Genomic DNA, 23,247 nt, shown 5'->3' on the forward strand with positions numbered 1-23,247 from the left:
TGACAGAGAATGTGAATTCATATACCCTGCCAAGAATCCATATAACTAATAATGTGACCCCCCCCCCCCCCCCCCCCTGTAAATTTTATAGATCCTTCCCAAAGATATTCACATTTTGTTCATTAATTTGACCCAATTCTCTATACTTATCAAAATGCTGGTATATGTATATCACATTATCATACTAAGTTGACATTAGATTTTGAGTATAGTAGAAGGTGTCCACTGAAGTTCCTTATTAAAACCATCCCTGAAGTGTTTGAAGGTTATAGCACATCAAAATGTTAATTACCAAAATGAAACACATGTACGTTAGATTATATATTTTTTATTGCTATACAAGTTCTCCACAATTTGTGACGACAATTTTCTGTGTGGGTTTTCCAGATTTTGTTCCACATGCCTGAAAAGAAATGAATGTAGTTTTCTTTAATCTTATTGTGTGTGTGTGTGTTAAGATCATAAAGAATGACAATTTTACATCTCCAAGGTGCTATATAAACACCAGAAATTATTTCTTGAATAATTAATATGAGTCCCCCCCCCATTTCTGAGTAGAACCTGTAGCTGCAGAACTGTCACTGTTGACAGAATCTAGTGGGGAGTCTCTGGTCCTCCATTTACAGATACAGTTCGAGCAGTAGTCTGCCCCTCTCTTTCAGTGTCTGTGATTTCTGTAGCTCTACTAAACTTGTTACATGGTACAAACCTCCATTTTCCTGACAACATCCAATCCTTCTATCACCTTCCCAAACACAACATGTTTATTATCTAACCTAGGGAAAAACAAACACAACATGTTTATTATCTAACGTAGGGAAAAACAAACACAACATGTTTATTATCTAACGTAGGGAAAAACAAACACAACATGTTTATTATCTAACGTAGGGAAAAACAAACACAACATGTTTATTATCTAACCTAGGAAAAAACAAACACAACATGTTTATTATCTAACGTAGGGAAAAACAAACACAACATGTTTATATTCTAACCTAGGGAAAAACAAACACAACATGTTTATTATCTAATGTAGGAAAAAACAAACACAACATGTTTATTATCTAACCTAGGGAGAAACAAACACAACATGTTTATTATCTAACGTAGGGAGAAACAAACACAACATGTTTATTATCTAACGTAGGGAGAAACAAACTTAACATTTTATTATTCAACCTAGGGAAAAACAAACACAACATGTTTATTATCTAATGTAGGAAAAAACAAACACAACATGTTTATTATCTAACCTAGGGAGAAACAAACACAACATGTTTATTATCTAACGTAGGGAGAAACAAACACAACATGTTTATTATCTAACGTAGGGAGAAACAAACACAACATGTTTATTATCTAACCTAGGGAGAAACAAACACAACATGTTTATTATCTAACGTAGGAAAAAACAAACACAACATGTTTATTATCTAATGTAGGAAAAAACAAACACAACATGTTTATTATCTAACCTAGGGAGAAACAAACACAACATGTTTATTATCTAACGTAGGGAGAAACAAACACAACATGTTTATTATCTAACGTAGGGAGAAACAAACACAACATGTTTATTATCTAACCTAGGGAGAAACAAACACAACATGTTTATTATCTAACGTAGGAAAAAACAAACACAACATGTTTATTATCTAACGTAGGAAAAAACAAACACAACATGTTTATTATCTAACGTAGGAAAAAACAAACTTAACATTTTATTATCTAACGTAGGAAAAAACAAACTTAACATTTTATTATCTAACGTAGGAAAAAACAAACACAACATGTTTATTATCTAATGTAGGAAAAAACAAACACAACATGTTTATTATCCAACCTAGGGAAAAACAAACACAACATGTTTATTATCTAATGTAGGAAAAAACAAACACAACATGTTTATTATCTAATGTAGGAAAAAACAAACATAACATTTTATTATCTAACCTAGGGAAAAACAAACTTAACATTTTATTATCTAACGTAGGAAAAAACAAACTTAACATTTTATTATCTAATGTAGGAAAAAACGAACTTAACATTTTATTATCCCAACCTCGGGGAAAACAAACACAACATGTTTATTATCTAACGTAGGGAAAAACAAACACAACATTTTATTATTCAACCTAGGGAAAAACAAACACAACATGTTTATTATCTAATGTAGGAAAAAACAAACTTAACATTTTATTATCTAACGTAGGAAAAAACAAACATAACATTTTATTATCTAACGTAGGAAAAAACAAACTTAACATTTTATTATCTAATGTAGGAAAAAACAAACTTAACATTTTATTATCTAACGTAGGAAAAAACAAACTTAACATTTTATTATCTAACGTAGGAAAAAACAAACTTAACATTTTATTATCCCAACCTCGGGGAAAACAAACACAACATTTTGTTATCCAACCTAGGGAAAAATAAACACAAAATGTTTATTATCTAACTTATTATCCATCCTAAGGGGAAAAACATATGCTTATTATCCATCCTAAGGGCAAAAACAAATACTTATTATCCATCCTAAGGGCAAAAACAAATGCTTATTATCCATCCTAAGGGCAAAAACAAATGCTTATTATCCATCCTAAGAGGAAAACCAATCCTTATTATCTATCCTAAGGGGAAAAACAAATGTTTATTATCCCTCCAAGGAAAAAAAAACCCAAACACAATGTATCTATCATCCAACCAAGGGAAAAACCCAAAACAAACACACTTGCTGTGCAACTTAGGAAAAAATATACATATGTAAAAAGCCCATGGACAGCAATGCTCACCTGAATTATTTTGCTCTTACTGAGTAAAGAATCTGATATTATAGCCCTATAAGACTAAGGACTATGGTCTGAACAAACAGTAATTTATATTACAGAGGAATGTCTGGCTAATACAGAATACCACAGAGGAGTCCAAGTCCCTCTCAATGTCTGCAGGCTACCATTGATCTACATATGTATATTAAACATATCAAGGGCACTCGCACTTTCAGAGGACTTGTGGCTGAGACAAGAGGAACACAGTCTCCCATATATTCTACCGTAAACTACAATCATGAAACTCTATTGTGATCCTATCATTGTATAACCAGAACATGTACTCTTACTAGAGCATCCGAGTTTATCTTAAATATGCAAGATTGGGATTAACACGTACAGGTGATTCTCGTCGATGACTTTCTCAATTTTCTAAATATAATTTAACAAATTCACTATTGATCACTTGAACATTTGATTTCTTGAACTTTTTGATCTATCTACATAAAATCTGGGTCCTGTTATATGTAGCCATTTCATTTTAGTTCACTCTTGAAAGTATTTGTCGACTCGAGGTAAAAGACCGTCCGAATAAATGATGCAAAATCCACACGACAAGCAGGTAATTAATTCCATGCAGATCTTGAAAATTTTTACCATTATGTGTTTATCATTACTTGGGTGTTTATACTCTTCACAGATGATATCCCACCAAGTCACTGTTGGTGTTTAACAGGAAAGAGGATTAATTTTACCACTGAATAAGGTATGAAAAATAGATCTTAATTTTGAGTCTATGATGTTGATATGTGAAAGACGATAATTTCGAGAAGATAATTCTGAGAAGTGACATTGTGAACCAATCTTTGAACCCCAACCAAGGCAATGCTCACACTGCAAACTATCCCCATCAAATATATTCAGAAACAAAGTAGTAATGAAAGAAAAAATTAACATCCAAATAGGTTAAAAAATCACTTATAGTGTTCGTTCACTTTAATTATCCTAGCCTTATTAGTACTGTTTTGTGTCTATAAAATTACTCCTTGAAAAATGAAGGGCTTCTTCCTCTAATTGTTGGGAACATTTCTAACAAGTTGTATGATCCTAGCCTCATAAGTACTGTTTTTATCTAATCCACAAAGTTCTGAGACAGATGCACAGACCAACAGATGCATTGCACAATACCAATATACACCTTAATTTTTTCCCTATATAAAACTAATATGATTTGGAACAAACATTTCAACTCTTAAACCAACTGTCAGTCTATGGCTTCAGGCAACAGATCAGTTCTTGGGTCAAACAAAACAGCTGTAGTCCTTGACATCAGTCAATAACTGTATACTATAACAAGCATATAAAACTAGATTTACTGACATAAAACATCAGCCATTAGGGAATCATTAAGATGACCAAAAATCAATCTGGTGATAAAAAGTTATCAGTAGCTTAATGGTCTGACCAGGTATAAGGCGGTGGTCTGACTAGATAGCAGAGTGACTAGGTGTGAGGTGGTGATTTGACTATAGGTGTAAGGTGGTGGTTTGACTATAGGTGTGAGGTGGTGGTTTGACTAGGTGTGAGGTGGTGATTTGACTAGGTGTGAGGTGGTGGTTTGACTAGGTGTGAGGTGGTGGTTTGACTATAGGTGTGAGGTGGCAGTTTGACAAGGTGTGAGGTGGTGGTTTGACTATAGGTGTGAGGTGGTGGTTTACTAGGTGTGAGGTGGTGGTTTGACTAAGTGTGAGGTGTTGGTTTGACTAAGTGTGAGGTGGTGGTTTGACTATGGGTGAGGTGGTGGTTTGACTAGGTGTGAGGTGGTGGTTTGACTATGGGTGTGAGGTGGTGGTTTGACTAGGTGTAGGGTGGTGGTTTGACTAGATCTGAGGTGGTAGTTTGATGGTGTAGGGTGGTGGTTTGACTATAGGTGTGAGGTGGCGGTAGTATGACTAAGTGTGAGGTGGTGGTTTAACTATAGGTGTGAGGTGGTGGTCTGACCAGGCTTGAGGTAGTGGTTTGACTAGGTGTGAGGTGGTGGTTTGGTGAGGTGGTGGTCTGACTAGGTGTGAGGTGGTAATTTGACTATAGGTGTGAGGTGGTTGTTGGACTAGGTGTGATGTAGCAGTTTGACTAGGTATGAGGTGGTGGTTTGACTAGGTGTGAGGTGGTGGTTTGACTAGGTGTCAGGTAGCAGTTTGACTAGGTGTGAGGTGGTGGTTTGACTATAGGTGTGAGGTGGTGATTTGACTAGGTGTGAGGTGGTGGTTTGACTAGGTGTGAGGTGGTGGATTGACTAGGTGTGAGGTGGTGGTTTGACTAGGTGTGAGGTGGTCGTTTGATTAGGTGTAGGGTGGTAGTTTGACTAGGTGTGAGGTGGTGGTCTGACTAAGTGTGAGGTGGTGGTCTGACAAGGTGTGAGGTGCTAGTTTGACTATAGGTGTGAAGTGCTAGTTTGACTATAGGTGTATGTAAGGTGATAGTTTGACTAGGTGTGAGGTAGCAGTTTGACTAGGTGTGAGGTGGTGGTTTGACTATTGGTGTGAGGTGGTGGTTTGACTATAGGTGTAAGGTGGTGGTTTGACTATTGGTGTGAGGTGGTGGTTTGATTAAGTGTGAGGTGGTAGTTTGACTAGGTGTGAGGTGTTGGTTTGACTAGGTGTGAGGTGGTGGTCTGACTAGTGTGAGGTGGTGGTTTGACTAGGTGTGAGGTGGTGGTTTTGACTATAGGTATGAGGTGGTGGTTTGACTAGGTGTGAGGTAGTAGTTTGCCTATAAGTGTGAGGTGGTAGTTTGACTAGGTGTGAGGTGGTAGTTTGATTAGGTGTGAGGTGGTAGTTTGACTAGGTGTGAGGTGGTAGTTTAACTATAGGTGTGAGGTGGTGGTTTGACTAGGTGTGAGGTGGTAGTTTGACTATAGGTGTGAGGTGGTGGTTTGACTAGGTGTGAGGTGGTAGTTTAACTATAGGTGTGAGGTGGTAGTTTGCCTATAAGTGTGAGGTGGTAGTTTGACTAGGTGTGAGGTGGTAGTTTGACTAGGTGTGAGGTGGTAGTTTGATTAGGTGTGAGGTGGTAGTTTGACTAGGTGTGAGGTGGTAGTTTAACTATAGGTGTGAGGTGGTGGTTTGACTAGGTGTGAGGTGGTAGTTTGACTATAGGTGTGAGGTGGTGGTTTGACTAGGTGTGAGGTGGTAGTTTAACTATAGGTGTGAGGTGGTAGTTTGCCTATAAGTGTGAGGTGGTAGTTTGACTAAGTGTGAGGTGGTAGTTTGACTAGGTGTGAGGTGGTTCTTTGATTAGGTGTGAGGTGGTAGTTTGACTAGGTGTGAGGTGGTAGTTTGATTAGGTGTAAGGTGATAGTTTGACTATAGGTGTGAGGTGGCAGTTTGACAAGGTGTGAGGTGGTGGTTTGACTAGGTGTGAGGTGGTAGTTTGACTAGGTGTGAGGTGGTAGTTTGATTAGGTGTGAGGTGGTAGTTTGACTAGGTGTGAGGTGGTAGTTTAACTATAGGTGTGAGGTGGTGGTTTGACTAGGTGTGAGGTGGTAGTTTGACTATAGGTGTGAGGTGGTGGTTTGACTAGGTGTGAGGTGGTAGTTTAACTATAGGTGTGAGGTGGTAGTTTGCCTATAAGTGTGAGGTGGTAGTTTGACTAGGTGTGAGGTGGTAGTTTGACTAGGTGTGAGGTGGTAGTTTGACTAGGTGTGAGGTGGTGGTTTGATTAGGTGTGAGGTGGTAGTTTGACTAGGTGTGAGGTGGTAGTTTAACTATAGGTGTGAGGTGGTAGTTTGCCTATAAGTGTGAGGTGGTAGTTTGACTAGGTGTGAGGTGGTAGTTTGACTAGGTGTGAGGTGGTAGTTTGACTAGGTGTGAGGTGGTTGTTTGATTAGGTGTGAGGTGATAGTTTGACTAGGTGTGAGGTGGTAGTTTGATTAGGTGTAAGGTGATAGTTTGACTATAGGTGTGAGGTGGCAGTTTGACAAGGTGTGAGGTGGTGGTTTGACTATAGGTGTGAAGTGGTGGTTTACTAGGTGTGAGGTGGTGGTCTGACTAGGTGTGAGGTGGTAGTTTGACTAGATGTGAGGTGGTGGTTTGACTAAGTTTGAGGTGTTGGTTTGACTCCATGTGAGGTATAAATCTTAGCAAGTATGAGATGAACTAACTGGGTATGAGGTTGCTTGACTAGGTATGAGTAGGTACTCTGACCAGGTTATGAGGTGGTATTATGAACAGGTATGAAGTACCAGGTATAAGCTGGTGGTCTGTCCAGGTGTGTGTTGACACTAACAGCATACTGCTGATATACCAAACTCTGTTCCCAACTTCAAGAATTATAACAAAACACTCCTAAAGTATATTTTGCAGCAAATTTTCAAAATAATATTTAAGGCAAGGTTTTTCATTAATTTACAGAAGAGCTTACCAGTCTGTTTTTTCTGTGCAAACAAAAAACTGTGAACCATTTGTGTTGGGACCTGAATTTGCCATGGATAAGATACCTGTAAACACAAACAATGACAACTTTAGACTGTTTCAGATTTTTACCAATAAATTTACCTACAACACACACAAAAAAAATCCAAATGGAATTTCTATGTCAGCTACTGAGAAGTTCTGTCGATGTAAACTCTCATAAAATGACACAACAGACCGTCTTGTAACACCCCTCAGAAATACAGACGTGATCTTCCCCTTTACTGCTAATCAAGAGGTGTTACCAACCAGAGATCAGTAATGACAGTGAATTTAGTGTTAGAAAGGCTTCCAATCCTATTGTAAACCTCTACACAGTAATGACAGAGAATTTAGTGTTAGAAAGGGTCCAATCCTATTGTAAACTTCTACACAGTAATGACAGAGAATTTAGTGTTAGAAAGGGTCCAATCCTATTGTAAACTTCTACACAGTAATGACAGAGAATTTAGTGTTAGAAAGGGTCCAATCCTATTGTAAACGTCTACACAGTAATGACAGAGAATTTAGTGTTAGAAAGGGTCCAATCCTATTGTAAACTTCTACACAGTAATGACAGTGAATTTAGTGTTAGAAAGCGTCCAATCCTATTGTAAACTTCTACACAGTAATGACAGAGAATTTAGTGTTAGAAAGGCTTCCAATCCTATTGTAAACCTCTACACAGTAATGACAGAGAATTTAGTGTTAGAAAGCATCCAATCCTATTGTAAACTTCTACACAGTAATGACAGAGAATTTAGTGTTAGAAAGGCTTCCAATCCTATTGTAAACTTCTACACAGTAATGACAGTGAATTTAGTGTTAGAAAGGGTCCAATCCTATTGTAAACGTCTACACAGTAATGACAGAGAATTTAGTGTTAGAAAGGGTCCAATCCTATTGTAAACTTCTACACAGTAATGACAGTGAATTTAGTGTTAGAAAGCGTCCAATCCTATTGTAAACTTCTACACAGTAATGACAGAGAATTTAGTGTTAGAAAGGCTTCCAATCCTATTGTAAATGTCTACACAGTAATGACAGTGAATTCAGTGTTAGAGAGGCTTCCAATCCTATTGTAAACAACTTTTATTTTCAACTTTGCAAAGTATGAATTTTCAAGATTTTTTCTTCTCAAAACCCATGCATAAATACCCTATCTTTATTTTGGTTGTATCACTTCATTATTACTAAAGTGACCTGCCAGGCATAAATTTATCCCCCCCCCCCAAACAAAAATTCTTGGTTAGTGTAGCTGGTCATTCTGGTAATAACCGGGTACAGAACTATCAACACTAATCAGTAGGGGCAAGCAGCTCTGAATTGGTTGGACGAACAAATCATATTATTATACTTTCGACTTGTAAAATACTCGAATCTGATCGGTCGAGAAGCATTTGAAAAAACATATTGTTACCCTCTGAGACAGAAAACACGCGCTCCAGGGTGATAGTATCTATCAACGGGTAACAGTATTTGACAATGGGTGATATCATAAAAAATTATCACATGTGTCAAAATTATGCACGTACGGTTCGCTGTAGATTGCAAGACGACGTCGTTTGAGCGTTTGTAATAAACATGAATACCTGCATCGATATGCGAAATTTTGCATTACAATGATTGATCAAATGTCAACAGACGAAAGTTTTTTCTGCTTTGCTGTTTATATAACATTCAATATAATAAAACAAATATTGAATGTAGTTGAGGGTAACATTGAAAATTTTCACCCCTCGAGAAACCATTGTCAACCGAGGCTATGCCTTGGTTGACAATGGTTTTCTCGAGGTGAAAATTTTCAATGTTACCCTCAACTACATGCAATATTTATACATAACAGATCCTTGTGTTATACACGATATATGGCTCTATTGACCACACGGAACAAGAGACATACCGAGGTTTAATGCAGGCAGACGTCACGGACAAATATTACATATTCATTACTTACCTGGTCCTGTGTGTTTTAATGTGAAGTTTTCATCCTCAAATTTACGCCCATATATTGACTTGCCGCCTGTGCCATTGTGATTTGTGAAATCTCCGCCCTGACACATCTACATATCTTAAGGAAATTAACAAACCATGCCAACAACATTGTACATCAACAAGAAAATATATCTACATCTATTGATAGCATGAACATGAAGTGGTTTGGTGCAATATGAATTTATAAGTGGTTTGGTGCAATATGAATTTATAAGTGGTTTGGTGCAACATGAATTTGGAAGTGGTTTGGTGCAATGTGAATTTGGAAGTGGTTTGGTGCAACATAAATTTGGAAGTGGTTTGGTGCAACATGAATTTGGAAGTGGTTTGGTGCAACGTGAATTTGGAAGTGATTTGGTGCAATGTGAATTTGGAAGTGATTTGGTGCAACATGAATTTGGAAGTGGTTTGGTGCAACATGAATTTGGAAGTGGTTTGGTGCAACATGAATTTGGAAGTGGTTTGGTGCAACATGAATTTGGAAGTGGTTTGGTGCAATGTGAATTTGGAAGTGGTTTGGTGCAATGTGAATTTGGAAGTGATTTGGTGCAATGTGAATTTGGAAGTGGTTTGGTGCAACATACACCTAGAGGGGACAGAGATGAAGCATTCATAGAAATCTTCATATCTCATGGTAGCTCAGTTTATCTTGATCGCAAGCACAACATAACAGAGCACTGAACATAACCATCCGTTATCATTCCCTTGTCTCAGAATTGTGGAGGCAGACAACTATAGCAATTTACCTGTATGTCTACATATCTGTGTGTTCAACTTTTATGCATATCTACATATCTGTGTGTTCAATTTACCTGTATATCTACATATCTGTGTGTTCAACTTACCTGTATATCTACATATCTGTGTGTTCAACTTACCTGTATATCTACATATCTGTGTGTTCAACTTTTAGGCATATCTACATATTTGTGTTCAACTTGCCTGCATATATGTGTGTTCAAATATTGCCTGCATATCTACATATCTGTGGTTTTAACTGTGGTTATTTACGCTGAGGGTTAAGTACGCATTTTTCCACTTTCAACATTATGCATGGGGGAAAAATATGTGGTAACTGAAAATAATGTATATTATATCAACTATTTATAAGGCCAATTCAACTTAATTAGTAGATTATCATCCAGGGTCACCAAAAAGTATGGGGCAAGAGGGAGGATTTTATTTTTCAATTTTTATTTTCTGAGAAAAAATATTAATGACAAACGAGTAGTGCATAGGGGCTTCTTTTCCCTTTTGTTCTCAATCTATATATAAATATCTAACAAGGGATGACACGAAAATAGGATACCGGTTGTAAACATATCTCAAAATCACCTTAGTTCCAAGAAACAGATCGAATCTTCCTATCCAAAGAGTGTTAAACATCTCGTAATACAAGTCCAACGTAGTCCAATCCTTTCATATTGAATTTAATGAGTTTTATACACAAAAATAATTCAAGCTGTCTGCATTGTCGTCAATCACGCACAGGAAAAGATAACTCCTGCAATGACACTAACTTCCAGCTTTCGGAAACTCTCGGGAGTGTTTATATTCAGAACGAAAAACCTATATTTTTGTTTTACGCAAATGACGGTATTTAAAATGGGATTTTTTTCTTTGGAAGGTAATATTTTGTTTCAGCCTGATTTTAAATGCAGTGTACACACACTCCAGTCTATAAAACTCATTAAATCCAACATAGAGGGATTGGACTACGTTAGTTTCATTGCAGGCGTTATCTTTTCCTGTGCGTGATCGACAATGATACAGTACGTGTATTAAACACCAGTAAACTATACCACGGATTTATCGTGTAATGAAATCTACTGATACAGTACGTGTATTAAACACTAGTAAACTATACCACAGATTTATCATGTAATGTTTTGTTATATGGAATAAGGTGTCGGAATTGGAATTATTATACCTCAGTATGAGAATTCTATGCAACGCGTAATCTGATTGGACTAGACGGTCACATGCCAGGGATGACAAAACTTCATATCTCCCTCTCGAACATCATATCTCCCTATCATATTTACCCCTTGGACAGCCTCGTGCATTTTCCATAAATTTAACGTCAAGGTAGACAAAGTATATTGTGACGTCACAATAAGTCCGAGTCATTATACAGTCAACTCTCGATAAACCGCCACCTTTTGTTCTTATGAAATTATGGCATTATAACGAATTTGGCGATGAATTGAATTACTGCCATCTTGGAAGAAATATAGTTACCGTTCTTGTATATGTAAGAGTTATCTTTCCTCTATTTACAATACTTATGTAAGTGAGCGATCGGGTAACATTTGGTAAACAATCCTGTCTCGTCTATGTTATAAATATCTTTCAAATCATAATTTTTCATTACTTCTATTGCCTCTTTCCGGCCATCAGTTATCAAACTCACATCAATTCCAGCACTTTCACCGCTTATAATTCTGGAAGAAATTCCATGACGTTGTTTGAAACAAGTTAGCCACCCTTCAGAATATTTGAAATTGGATATTCCTAGCTCTGCACCATACTGTTTTCCCTTTTCAATTATCATATCCCCGGTAACAGGAATGTTGTTTTTTTTGTTCTGACTTTCGTAAACCACATAAACAACGCCTTTTCTAAGTCAGTATTGAGTGCACTGCAGTGCCGTTTCCTGGCAGGCGAGCCTTTAGAGATTGGGTCAGGGACTCGGGGTTGACAAGAATTGCATCCTTTGCTGCTAAGATGTCGCCTCTTTCGTGGCGAAGCCATAGCTAAATTGAAATGTGTTTCTATGATGTATAAACAACTTGATTACAGTTCATCTCGAGTTATTTATTCAATACAGCAATTACTGGGATCCTTCTGTCCAGGTGTACGCCGGAGATCGATAATGACCAATTTACTGCTTCACTGACCACGTACACCCATGGCGGTTTATCGAGATAATTAACGCGTTGAAATGGACGTTTGTAATGAAAACACTGTGGCAAATGGCGATAGCGAATTTGGCGTTTTAACTAGAGTTTTAAGTAACAGGAAAAATGTTCCTAGAAAAATGCGGCATTATAACGAAAATGGTGATGAATTGAGTGGCGTTAATTCGAGAGTTACCTGTACTTTCATAGTTCGTAAGGCACAAAATATGCGGGTCTCTGATACACAGTTGAATCGCATGGTTTTGGTTGATACAAAAACAAGCAAGTAAATTAGCATTCGAGGAGAATGGAAATGCAAAAACTGGTTATCATATCACTGTATTTCGTTGTTTGTATCTTCTACCGTAATACGTTGATGGCGTGGTGTTACCGTTAGGATGATCTCAGTTACATCCAATGTATAGATGAGCGGACTCCAATTTTAAATGCACTTTTGAGTCTTGCTCTGTTTCGGTATAATAAACAATTTATTTAATTTATTTCATGATAGTGAGGGAGATATGAAGATTTATTCACCCAAGAAAAGTCATATTCCCCTCGGGGTGTTGCCCTCGGGGAATATGATTTTTCTTGGGTGAATAAATCTTCATATCTCCCTCACTATCATGAAATAAATGTATAATATTTCAGCCCTGTACAGAAGGATACAAACTGTGGTATGACTCGATGAAATGTGCTGCCTTTGTAACCAAAGCCTTTCTCATGGGAACATAAACACCGGAAATTCTCTGTCAAAATAAAAAAAAAAGAATACTGTACATGTGTGATTCATGCAAAAAAATATTATTTTATCATATATCAAAATTATGTGATTTTTATCAGAAAAAAATATGGTACTATATAGATTTTTTTTTTTTAAAAACCAAGTAGCTTGATTTTTTTTTTTTTAGATTCACAAGGAAATATCAGATGGTCAATGGCATTCATTATCAGATAAAGAAAGGAGAAGAGGATAATTGATAAGACAAACATTATCACAGTTCCAAAGGTATTGTCACACCTGCTGTTTTGGGAACAATATCAGCCCGAAGTTCTATTACTATTCTTCCTGTGCTGCTGCCAACCTTTATGTCCAGATAAACCTGGGGGTTCCCAGTTCTCTGTTTCTTAATGGGCGGGGCATCTGATTCCTAGAAATTAAATGAGACACTGAGGGTTAAAAACTTATCCTAACCCTACATGTACATGTTGGGATTGAATGTACATAGACAATATAGATCTCTTTTGTCATAGAGAACAAAGTATATCATTATCCTCCCTAATTGAACAGTCAGAATAAAGTCAGATAGGCTAATAAAATACTGACTTACATAGCAAGAATAGAGTTTCTGAAATACTTCGTTGTTTTGCTAAACCTCCGTTGCGAGATTTTAGCATTTTTTTCTCTCTATGGTAAGGATAACATATACATGTACTTCTATTTTTTATTGGGGGATGGGTAGGGGTGGGTGGTATATACTTACAACAGACTCTTTGGTGTCCCCTTGTGGAGCCTCATTTGACTTTTTGTCTGTTGTCTTCCCTGCGTATTCCTGGAGCCATGTGTCCTCAGACCACACTGCAAATGATTAAAGTCAACAATTCAGCTGTTAATTGTAGTGAAGTTTAGACATTTATACTCCATATTCACCTTCACCTTTCATTGTTTATTGGCACGTCATGTGATCTAGATAAGAAACTGGAATGTTCTATTTTTAGAATGGTGTTTGGGAGAGATTAATAGGAAGGGGATGTAATACCTGTTTATAGGTACTGTGCATTTTCTAGAAATAGATTTCTCTAGAATTTAGAATTTTCTTTTGAATATAGACTGTAAATTTATGAAAATAAGCACTCTGGATAATTGCATTGGATATTGCATTACTGGGGACTATATTTCAGGGGCAATTTCAACAGCGCTATCAACAGGCTTATTCTCAAATGTGATTTCGGCTCAGCAGTAGACAAACAACAGATATTGCTTTGTGAACTTTGGTTACTCTAAGTCAGTATTTTTTTCATTGACATATTTTTTTTGTGATTCATTGTGAATAAATTGTAAAATCTTTGAATTATTGTCATTGGTTTTGCTGGCATTTTGAGAGTAATTCTGGCTTAAAACATATTTAACACTGGTTGGATTATCTAGATCACATGCTTATCTGCTGCAAAAATTTATAACTGCATAATTATATTTTGCAAGTGCATGTATTTCACACAGAATATACTTTCCAAGTATCTAAAATAATATCCATATACATATATCTCAATTAATGAATTTCAGCTATTTCACATATTTATCAAATATAACCAACATATTAAACATCTATCACCAATGTGTGAGTCTATCTACATCAATGTGTGAGTCTATCTAAACATCAACGTGTGAGTCTATCTAAACATCAATGTGTGAGTCTATCTAAACATCAATGTGTGAGTCTATCTAAATCAATCATCAATGTGTGAGTCTATCTAAACATCAATGTGTGAGTCTATCTAAATCAATCATCAATGTGTGAGTCTACCTAAACATCAATGTGTGAGTCAATCTAAATCCCATGTAGTCAGTTGTAGAAAGAAGAATAGGAAAAGGTAAAATGGATAGTCATACCTGCTCTAGAACTGCCATCCTTGATCTTCATTGGTTTGGCCATGTTTACTCTCAGCGTGCGGCCAAACATCTCTGAATCATTCTGGAACAGATATTCATCAAAACTTAGATTAGAAAATTATGTGTCTTAAATAAAAATCCCCAATTTTACCATAGGTGTAAAAGATAACAATGACTGAAACATTTCCTTTAAAACATGACTTTTGACCTTGACCTTGAATCCCTTAAAGCCCTGCATGGTTCTTGAAAAGTGGGACATACTCAAAATACATCATATTTGAATGCTACCTTCAAACACACTTTGGCATACTTACAGACTATGATTGTAAACTGACCTTCACATAGACCAAATTACCTTAAATCAAGGTCATGACCCATCATATATCCTAAGGTTGAGCTTCTAATGTCTCTCCATTACAAAGTTATGGTTCAAACAAAAATAGTAGGTGGGGAGGGGGGCAGACGGCAGACAGATAGACAGACATGGTTATTCTTATACACTCTCAAACTTCATTTGTGGAGGGATGCTGATTGACTATTTGTGGAGGGATGCTGATTGGCTATTTGTGGAGGGATACAAAGTTTCAACGGTAAAGCTCAATCAGTACTTTTAAAAGATATTGCATAGAGAAGTGAAATGTTCATGCCCTTCACCATACTAAAAATATTTAGTAATCTGAACACAATATGCACCAAATGTGAAATAAATGAGATAGTAGGTCACTCCACTCAAATGGCAAGGCCATGATACTTCACAAACAAACTCCAGACAAGAGTGTGTTCTTGATCTTGGGTCCAGGGATTATGTTAAGCTCATTCATTCAGTTTTCCCAGTCAGCATTCAAACACTGTCTCCTGTCTTGCGACATTCTACTTTCAGTTTACATGACAAAGAAATAACATACCATGTTATCAATGGCTGCTGCTGCATCCTACAATATAAACAGATCTAATAAGAAAACTTACAATTCAGAAATTGTAATATTGAAATTTATTTCAATATTAACATCACCAATGTTTTTTTAATATCTGAAAGGAACTTACCTCAGCCAATTCAAACTCAACGAAGGCAAATCCTCTGTGTTTTTCTAAAATAAACAAGATGATGCATTGTAACATTTTGTAAAGAAAGACTGCATATCTAGAAGTTGGTGAATTTACTGAAATCTCAATGGCAAAATAGTATCACTATGTTTAGTCTAGTTGGAGCTACATTTTGAAAAGTTAGTTGTCTTCATAATCATTATATATATCTTGTAACTTGAAAATTCCTGGGGGTTCTATCCATCCAACCCCCAATGACACCCCCATCATCCTCACCCATCCACAATAATTTACTCACCTGTCTCATCCTCCTCATTGATCCACAATAACTTACTCACCTGTTTCATCCATCCACAATAACTTACTCACCTGTCTCATCATCCACAATAACATACTCACCTGTCTCATCCATCCACAATAACTTACTCACCTGTCTCATCCATCCACAATAACATACTCACCTGTCTCATCCATCCACAATAACATACTCACCTGTCTCATCCATCCACAATAACATACTCACCTGTCTCATCCATCCACAATAACTTACTCACCTGTCTCATAGTCCAAAGGAACCTGAATGTCCAGTATGTCACCGAATGGAATGAAGGCTGCATGCAGGGTCTTCTCATCCACCTCCTCTGCCAAACCCCCTAAAATTTGAACAATGTTATACAAAGTTTAAGAGAATTTCTGGTCTACAAGCTCTTTAAGGGAAGAGCATAGCATCTTAATAAGGCATTTTTTTCAAAGCAACAGTGATCAAATTGGTTTTAAAATTAATCTCTCGATGAACTATTATGTACTGAGAAATTGTTTTCATGCAACATTTATTATTCGGTGTTTGACTGTCCCTCTTCATTTTCCACACTTTTTCCAGCTTGCCTTGGAGAGGTGTAACAACACAGGGATAAGTTGTAATTTGTAAGGCCCAGACACATGTGTATCATACTTTTTTTTTTAATGTAAATCAGACTGACTTTTAATATGACCTGTTGAATGCATATCAAATATGGCCAATGACAAAAGTGCCACTGTTTATTTAAAGTATTCACATTTGTCATTAAAACGGCAGCTAAGAAATATTCTGGTGGTCAGCCAACTAAAAATTATTTCCGAAGAGATGTTTGAAAGTCAGTTGAATAACTCACAATCAACATGTTGAAAAGGAGAAGATTACAAAGTGATCAAAATCACAATCCTTAGTACAAAGAATACAAAATTGAGAGTAGAGTCTGATATCATTTTATATGAACCTGTGAGCTGCCTTCAACCACCTCTGCTCTCAGAAATCTACAACCTTCTTTACATTTTTAGTACTCTGTTACAAACTGTCAGCCAATTGTTGGTAAAACTGATAAAAAAAAATTATGTTAAACATAAATGCCGAATATATTGGTCTAAATTCTGACAAAATTTTGTAATACTTAGTAGCAAAATTGCTTCTGATTTAAAAGAAAAAAGAAAATCGGAAATCTGTTTCCAATAGACAGGTATTGAATAAAGAGACTTAAGAAATGAAACTTATAATTCTTTGTTTGATGCATGTATCAAACGAAAAATTGGACGGAAAACCTCATCAATGCGCATAGTGCATTGATGAAAAACTTTTCCATCCATTTTTTTGTTTGATACATCAAACAAAGAATTATAAGTTTTATTTCTTATCATTTAATTATGTTTTTAGAATAGGAAAACAAATAGTTTTTCCCATCAAAAATGTGAATTAACGTTTTTGAAAGGGCATGTAGTAATACCTATATGTAACAATGAAAACAACAACAAAACGGCATGGCTGTGCGTTCAGGTCAGGTACAGTTACTTTGCATTTATCAAATAGAAAAATAGTAATATGACTAAATAGATGAACGAGTTCATGAGTTTCCTTGAATAAAAATATACAATATAAATTTACGCTGACCTTTTCACCACATAGATTTTGTTGGTTAAATTTTTGTTTAATTTTGAATATTTCAATTAGGATGCACTGTTGTTGTTTGTAATTGTTTGATTTGAAAGACGAAGAAATCAAGGCTACATGTGATGTCACAATGCATGGTTTACGTTCGCTGGCGTTATATTCCCCGTGATAAAGGAATAGGTGGATCCTGTAATTATCCTCAGATATCCCCCCTTTAATAAGGGAGCAAAGCTCGCGACGATGCGACGAGCTCGCTCCAATGATTACACAATTGAGTCATGTAATTTGCTCTTCATCAGCTAAAAATTATGGGGACTTCCCATGATGCTTCAGGAAAAATGTCGTCGTCACTGTGGTATACCTCTAGTTCAATCCCATAGATGAAACAAATAAATAGTTTGGATAGTACCACATACATTTTAAATTCCAGGCAAGCTTACTCATACCTTCCTACGTTTTGTTGTTGATTAGTTTGAAAGAAAAGAGGAAAAAACATCGCACCCAATATGATGTCACAATGCACTGTTTACATCAACCATGTTATATTTCCCACATCAAATGAATAGGCATTTTAAATATCCAAAATTCAGTCGGATCAAAGACCAATGTCGTTTTGGGAAACATTAAGGATCTTCGCTCGTCTCAACAGTCACACCGCAAAACATATTAATTAGATGTTGCGGGGCGTTTAACGCAAGGGGAATTTCATAAATAATAGCAAGCGCAGTGAGCCAGCGCAAAGTGCTGGCTCGTACTGTGAGCTCTAATGACTAGAGCGCAGGAAATGGGAAAGTTCATGGGGCTCGTGATCTTGCTGCTTATAAAACCATGAGTCCCGGATTCGCTTTGAAAAATCACTAGTGACAACCTAATCCGAGATTCCTCTGACTCTTACCCCCGCTTTTATATTTGACATGTGCGGGGGAGAGTCAGAGTGGACTCCATATTGAAAAGTGGGAATTCAGCGACACCAGCTGGTGTCGCTGCTTTACCTACCTCTTACAACTTTATTTCGCGGATCTATCTTCCAAGACGTGAGAATTCAGTTAACGGAAGATAAATCTATAAATAGATCATGATTAATACGATGCTATCGCCGTTTAAACGGCCCTAACACCGACAAATGGAGCATCACTTGAATTAGGTCGCCGCCTCGCCATTTGATTTCTTTGCGCATGACGTCAGCACATGTAAACACAAAATTCCATCGTTTAAACGGCGATAGCATCGTATTAATCATGATGTATTTGTAGAATAATCTTCCGATAACTGAATCCTCGCGTCTTGGAAGATGGGTCCACGAAATAAAGTTGTAAGAGGTAGGTAAAGCAGCGACACCAGCTGGTGTCGCTGAATTCCCACTTTTCAATATGGAGTCCACTCTGACTCTCCCCCGCACATGTCAAATATAAAAGCGGGGGTAAGAGTCAGAGGAATCTCGGATTAGTGACAACCCTAATGTGATGGGAGACTGGATCTAGACCTGCGGTAAACAGGTTGTGGATTAGAGGTGCGATGATCAAGAGACCACAACATTTGCACCATATGACTTACGTAACTTAGTGTCTTGTCCAAACCATGCCCGTTAACCCACTAGGCTAAGTAATGAATAATGATGGGGAAAATCATTGATTTAAAAAAAACACTGCTTCATTATTTTTATTTTAGCTTGTAGGTTTTCAATTTAGACTGTGGATTTTTTACCCACAGGCTAAAATTAGCCTGTAGTAGAAAAAGTTAATTTGAACCCCTAAATGATCATTCCATGCTTCGCTCGGTCTGGAACGGTCACACATTGATATATATTAGATGCCAATATACTTTTTGCTTCCCCCTCAAAACGGTCATGCCGTAAGACATATTACTATGTTCATCAAATTCACTTCTAAAGCTTAAATAGCTAACCATGCGCCAATATTGACTCTTCATTGACAAGAAATCTTACCAACATAGACAATACGTTTGTTTTGAGTCGCCATACTGAAAATTGATCTAGGTAATTAAAACGCTTAGAATTCTTAGTTCTTATGAATCGTAATAATAAGCATTTGAATGATTAAAATCATGAAACTTCTTTGACAAGTTATACTTTTTTTTATTCTTTTTTCAATCTTATGCTTATAAAAGACTTTTGAATGATGCTTTTGATTTGATATGCTGGAATTTTCTTAAGTTTTACTTTTTAAACAGTAGATTTGCGTATTTTTACATACAATATAACAATGCAGAAAAGTCAAACGAATCGTTTAACGTACGATGTAGTGATATCCTCCGTTATTGAAAAGAAAGTTGAAAAGTTCTCCATTTATTTAATCGATCTAAACTAATCTAACAGTGTCAGTCTGCGAATCTCTGACTGTGATACAGAATGATAAACAAAAGGCATACAATGCAAGTAAGAATTGATAGTTATTTCTATTAAATGTACACTATAGGCCTAATTTATCAACATGATTTCTTTCCTTTCCTCTGAAATTCAAATATGGCGGCATTTTGATTTTCCCCTTGCCTAGGGGCCTATAACACAAAGATGTTAGAAACATGAAAGGGGAACAAACTTTCCTCCTTTTCTCAATACAAATTTTACTCTGACATTGACATGATGAACTACTTATTAATAGTCATTTGATTTAAGAAAATTTTTGCAGCACAGAATGTTGTAACAGGAAGCATATATGGCAAGGAATAAGGACTCTGTTTTGTACCCTAGGTTACATGCTATAAATGTCTATACTAGAAAGTTACAGAAAGGGTACAGTACAACTCATATGGAAAATGAAAGTACACATTATGATAGGTGACTGTATTGTGTAACCTGGGGTACAGTGGTTACATTCAGTAGGATTCAGCTGATTGGTCAATGGTCCCATGCCCACACCTCCATAGCTCTATATATACCCAGGGGTACAGTGGATACATTGAGTGTCAATTGGATCGGATTACCAGTAATTATTTATCTCCTGCTACCTGTGATTATTACCTTAATTGCTACCTAAAGGGATCGAAATGAAATCTAAATAGGATGATAGTATATTATTTGTAGATGTGAAAAATAATAGTTATTTTGTCCGCACGTACACGTATGCGCGTGCACGTGCATTACAAAATTTGTACACTAACTTTGGAATGAGTCTAACTTTTTTGTTGTTTATTGAAATGGCTTGATATTCATATCATAGGTAGATATTGAGACCCTTAACTGATTTGCATGGTCAAATTTACCAATTTGCACGCGCATGCACGTACGCAGGGGTCGAAATTAACTTTTTCTACCACAGGCTAATTTTAGCCCGTGGGTAAAAAATCCACAGGCTAAAATGAAAACCTACAAGCTAAAATAAAAATAAAGAAGCAGTGCTCTTTTTTCGTTTTTTTGTTTAAATCAATGATTTTCCGCATCATTACTGAGCCTAGTGGGTCAAGAGGCATCGTTTGGACAAGACACTGAATTACGTAAGTCATATGGTGCAATATTTAGTTCTCTTGATTATCGCACCTCTAATTCACAACCTGTTTACCGCAGGTCTAGATCCAGTCTTCCAATTTCATGCCACATCAGGGTTGTCATTAGTGATTTTTCAAAGCGAATCCCGGACTCATGGTTTTATAAGCAGCATGATCACGAGCCCCATGAAGTTTTTTGATAATCGTTTACGCGGTGAGCAGTGCACTCATTTCATCACTACAACCGGACCTCAATATGACAATAAATTAATTTAGATAGGACATTTTCATGATTCTAATAAAAATGACTACCGGAAGACTTGGTTAAACATAAACTCCGATTTTTAAAAAAAATAAATGAATAACAAAAACCTCATACTTCGATTCCAATTTAATCCCCACTATAGGTGAACAGGATCGTGGCACATGTCTATATTTTTTATCATATGCGATGTCCGACCTCTAAAGCATTTGTTTGACTCCGAGTTTCTTAGAAAATCATAAAAGATAAATCCGGATAAAAACGGTTGTTGGAATCGGTCATTCATGTAAGCGTTTGTATGATTCAGAGTGCAAGTTTAAGAAAAGCGAATAGCACATCACCGTATAAAACAGATACGATACGATCATAGTTTGTAAATCACCACTCGCTAAGGTTTTCGAGTGTCCACTATTTTTACTCGCTATTTTTCATATGTACTCACATTTTGCGAGTATTTCTCGCTAATTTCGAGCCTTGGTGCGCTTCATTTTGATTGGATAATACTTAAACGTTTGTAACTATTTTATTTATGAAGCGAATGAGATGATATTCACAGCATACGTAGACAATATGTGTATCTATATATTGGTGTAACAAAAAATGCCAACGCATACGCGCATGCGCGTGCATCGTTTTTCAAATGTTCAATTTTTAAAGGACGATAACGTTTTTGTTTTTCATCAAATTCTATTGATATTAGGGGTTTAGATGTGTCTTGGTACTCCTTACAAATTGTTGTGGTTAGAATTACTGCTATGCACGTGTGCTGAATTCTGATTGGACGATTTTAAAATCGCTATAACTTCCTTATATTTTGTGGAAACGATATGAAATTCATACTGTGGGTATATGATACAAATGCCTGTTGAACGACATCAACATAAAATTCGGAATCATACACACATGCACGTGTATGCACGTGCAACGCTTTCTTTCATTTCTTGGTACTGAAATAACCATATTGAATGTACTACATGTAATTAAAGGTTAAAATAAAATGATTTTTTGCTATAGGTTTACAATGACATCATTTCTTAATTGGGGGAGGTTTAGGGAACATATGTAATGGTCTCCTTTACAATTAGAACTAGTTGGTGTTTGTTTTGCCACATTTAGCACTTTCAGTTCATTGTTAGATGTTCATTATTAGATGATAAGAAAAGAAAAATCATTGACTTGTTTATATAGCAATTATCATATGACAGTTCACTTCTTGTTTTGACAATAATCTGGAGTGAAAGGAAGCCAACCATATGCATATAATTCTGCCATCAGATTTTGTTTTGACAATCATTAATATATAGTATACTAAACCAAATAATCATAAAGCTTTTTCTTATTTTATCTCAATACAAAATATCTCTTTTTAAAAATCAAAATATTTTACAATAAATATGATAAAAGGAATAACAATTTTATAATTATTATCAAAATCTCATAGAAAATATAAATGTTGCATATATATATTTTCTTAAACTTTACAAAAAGAACAGGTATGTTTTTAAAGGAGTCAAGTCAACTCGTACCCTGACCGACTCGTACCCAGGTCAACTCGTACCCAAAAGGCAAAAGTCTACTCGTACCCAAGAATCTGGTTACGAGTTGACTCCTCCTCTTCAATTGATGACAACTCGTACCTAAGAGATATGTCACTTATATGCGCATAGGTATATTGCATTATGGGCAGATTCTTGGGTACGAGTTGACTTTTGCCTTTTGGGTACGAGTTGACCTATTTGGTACAAGTTGGCCTGGGTATGAGTCGGTCAGGGTACGAGTTGACTAGAAATCTTTTTAAAATATATAAAAAATCAATACTTTTTATTTTCTTATAAACTGTGGCTT

The 23,247-nt window shown here is 36.3% G+C and overlaps 2 protein-coding genes across 5 annotated transcripts in view; one reads left to right on the top strand and one right to left on the bottom strand.

Annotated features, from left to right (window-relative positions):
• Positions 1-312: 312 nt before the first annotated feature.
• Positions 313-19,703, bottom strand: LOC125669498 (peptidyl-prolyl cis-trans isomerase E-like). The gene is made up of 12 exons (XM_048904035.2): positions 19,642-19,703; positions 16,330-16,428; positions 15,776-15,819; positions 15,637-15,663; positions 14,732-14,813; positions 13,605-13,699; positions 13,142-13,271; positions 12,790-12,869; positions 9,183-9,288; positions 7,197-7,272; positions 710-776; positions 313-403 (listed from the first exon to the last, which is right to left on the bottom strand). Exons 1-12 carry the CDS (start codon positions 19,673-19,675, stop codon positions 335-337), a joined length of 909 nt encoding a protein of 302 aa, XP_048759992.2. The 5' UTR covers positions 19,676-19,703; the 3' UTR covers positions 313-334.
• A 246-nt stretch (positions 19,704-19,949) lies between these two features.
• Positions 19,950-23,247, top strand: part of LOC125669490 (structural maintenance of chromosomes protein 6-like) — a 50,135-nt gene continuing 46,837 nt past the window's right edge. For 2 of the 4 annotated variants that reach the window (XM_056163674.1, XM_056163676.1), the window contains exon 1: positions 19,950-20,091. The gene's annotated coding sequence lies outside the window, so the exon portion shown is untranslated. The remainder of the gene's footprint in view (positions 20,092-23,247) is intronic. The other 2 variants (XM_056163675.1, XM_056163677.1) reach the window with 1 other exon arrangement.

This window comes from Ostrea edulis, chromosome 4 (assembly GCF_947568905.1).
Source record: "Ostrea edulis chromosome 4, xbOstEdul1.1, whole genome shotgun sequence".
Taxonomy (NCBI): domain Eukaryota; kingdom Metazoa; phylum Mollusca; class Bivalvia; order Ostreida; family Ostreidae; genus Ostrea; species Ostrea edulis.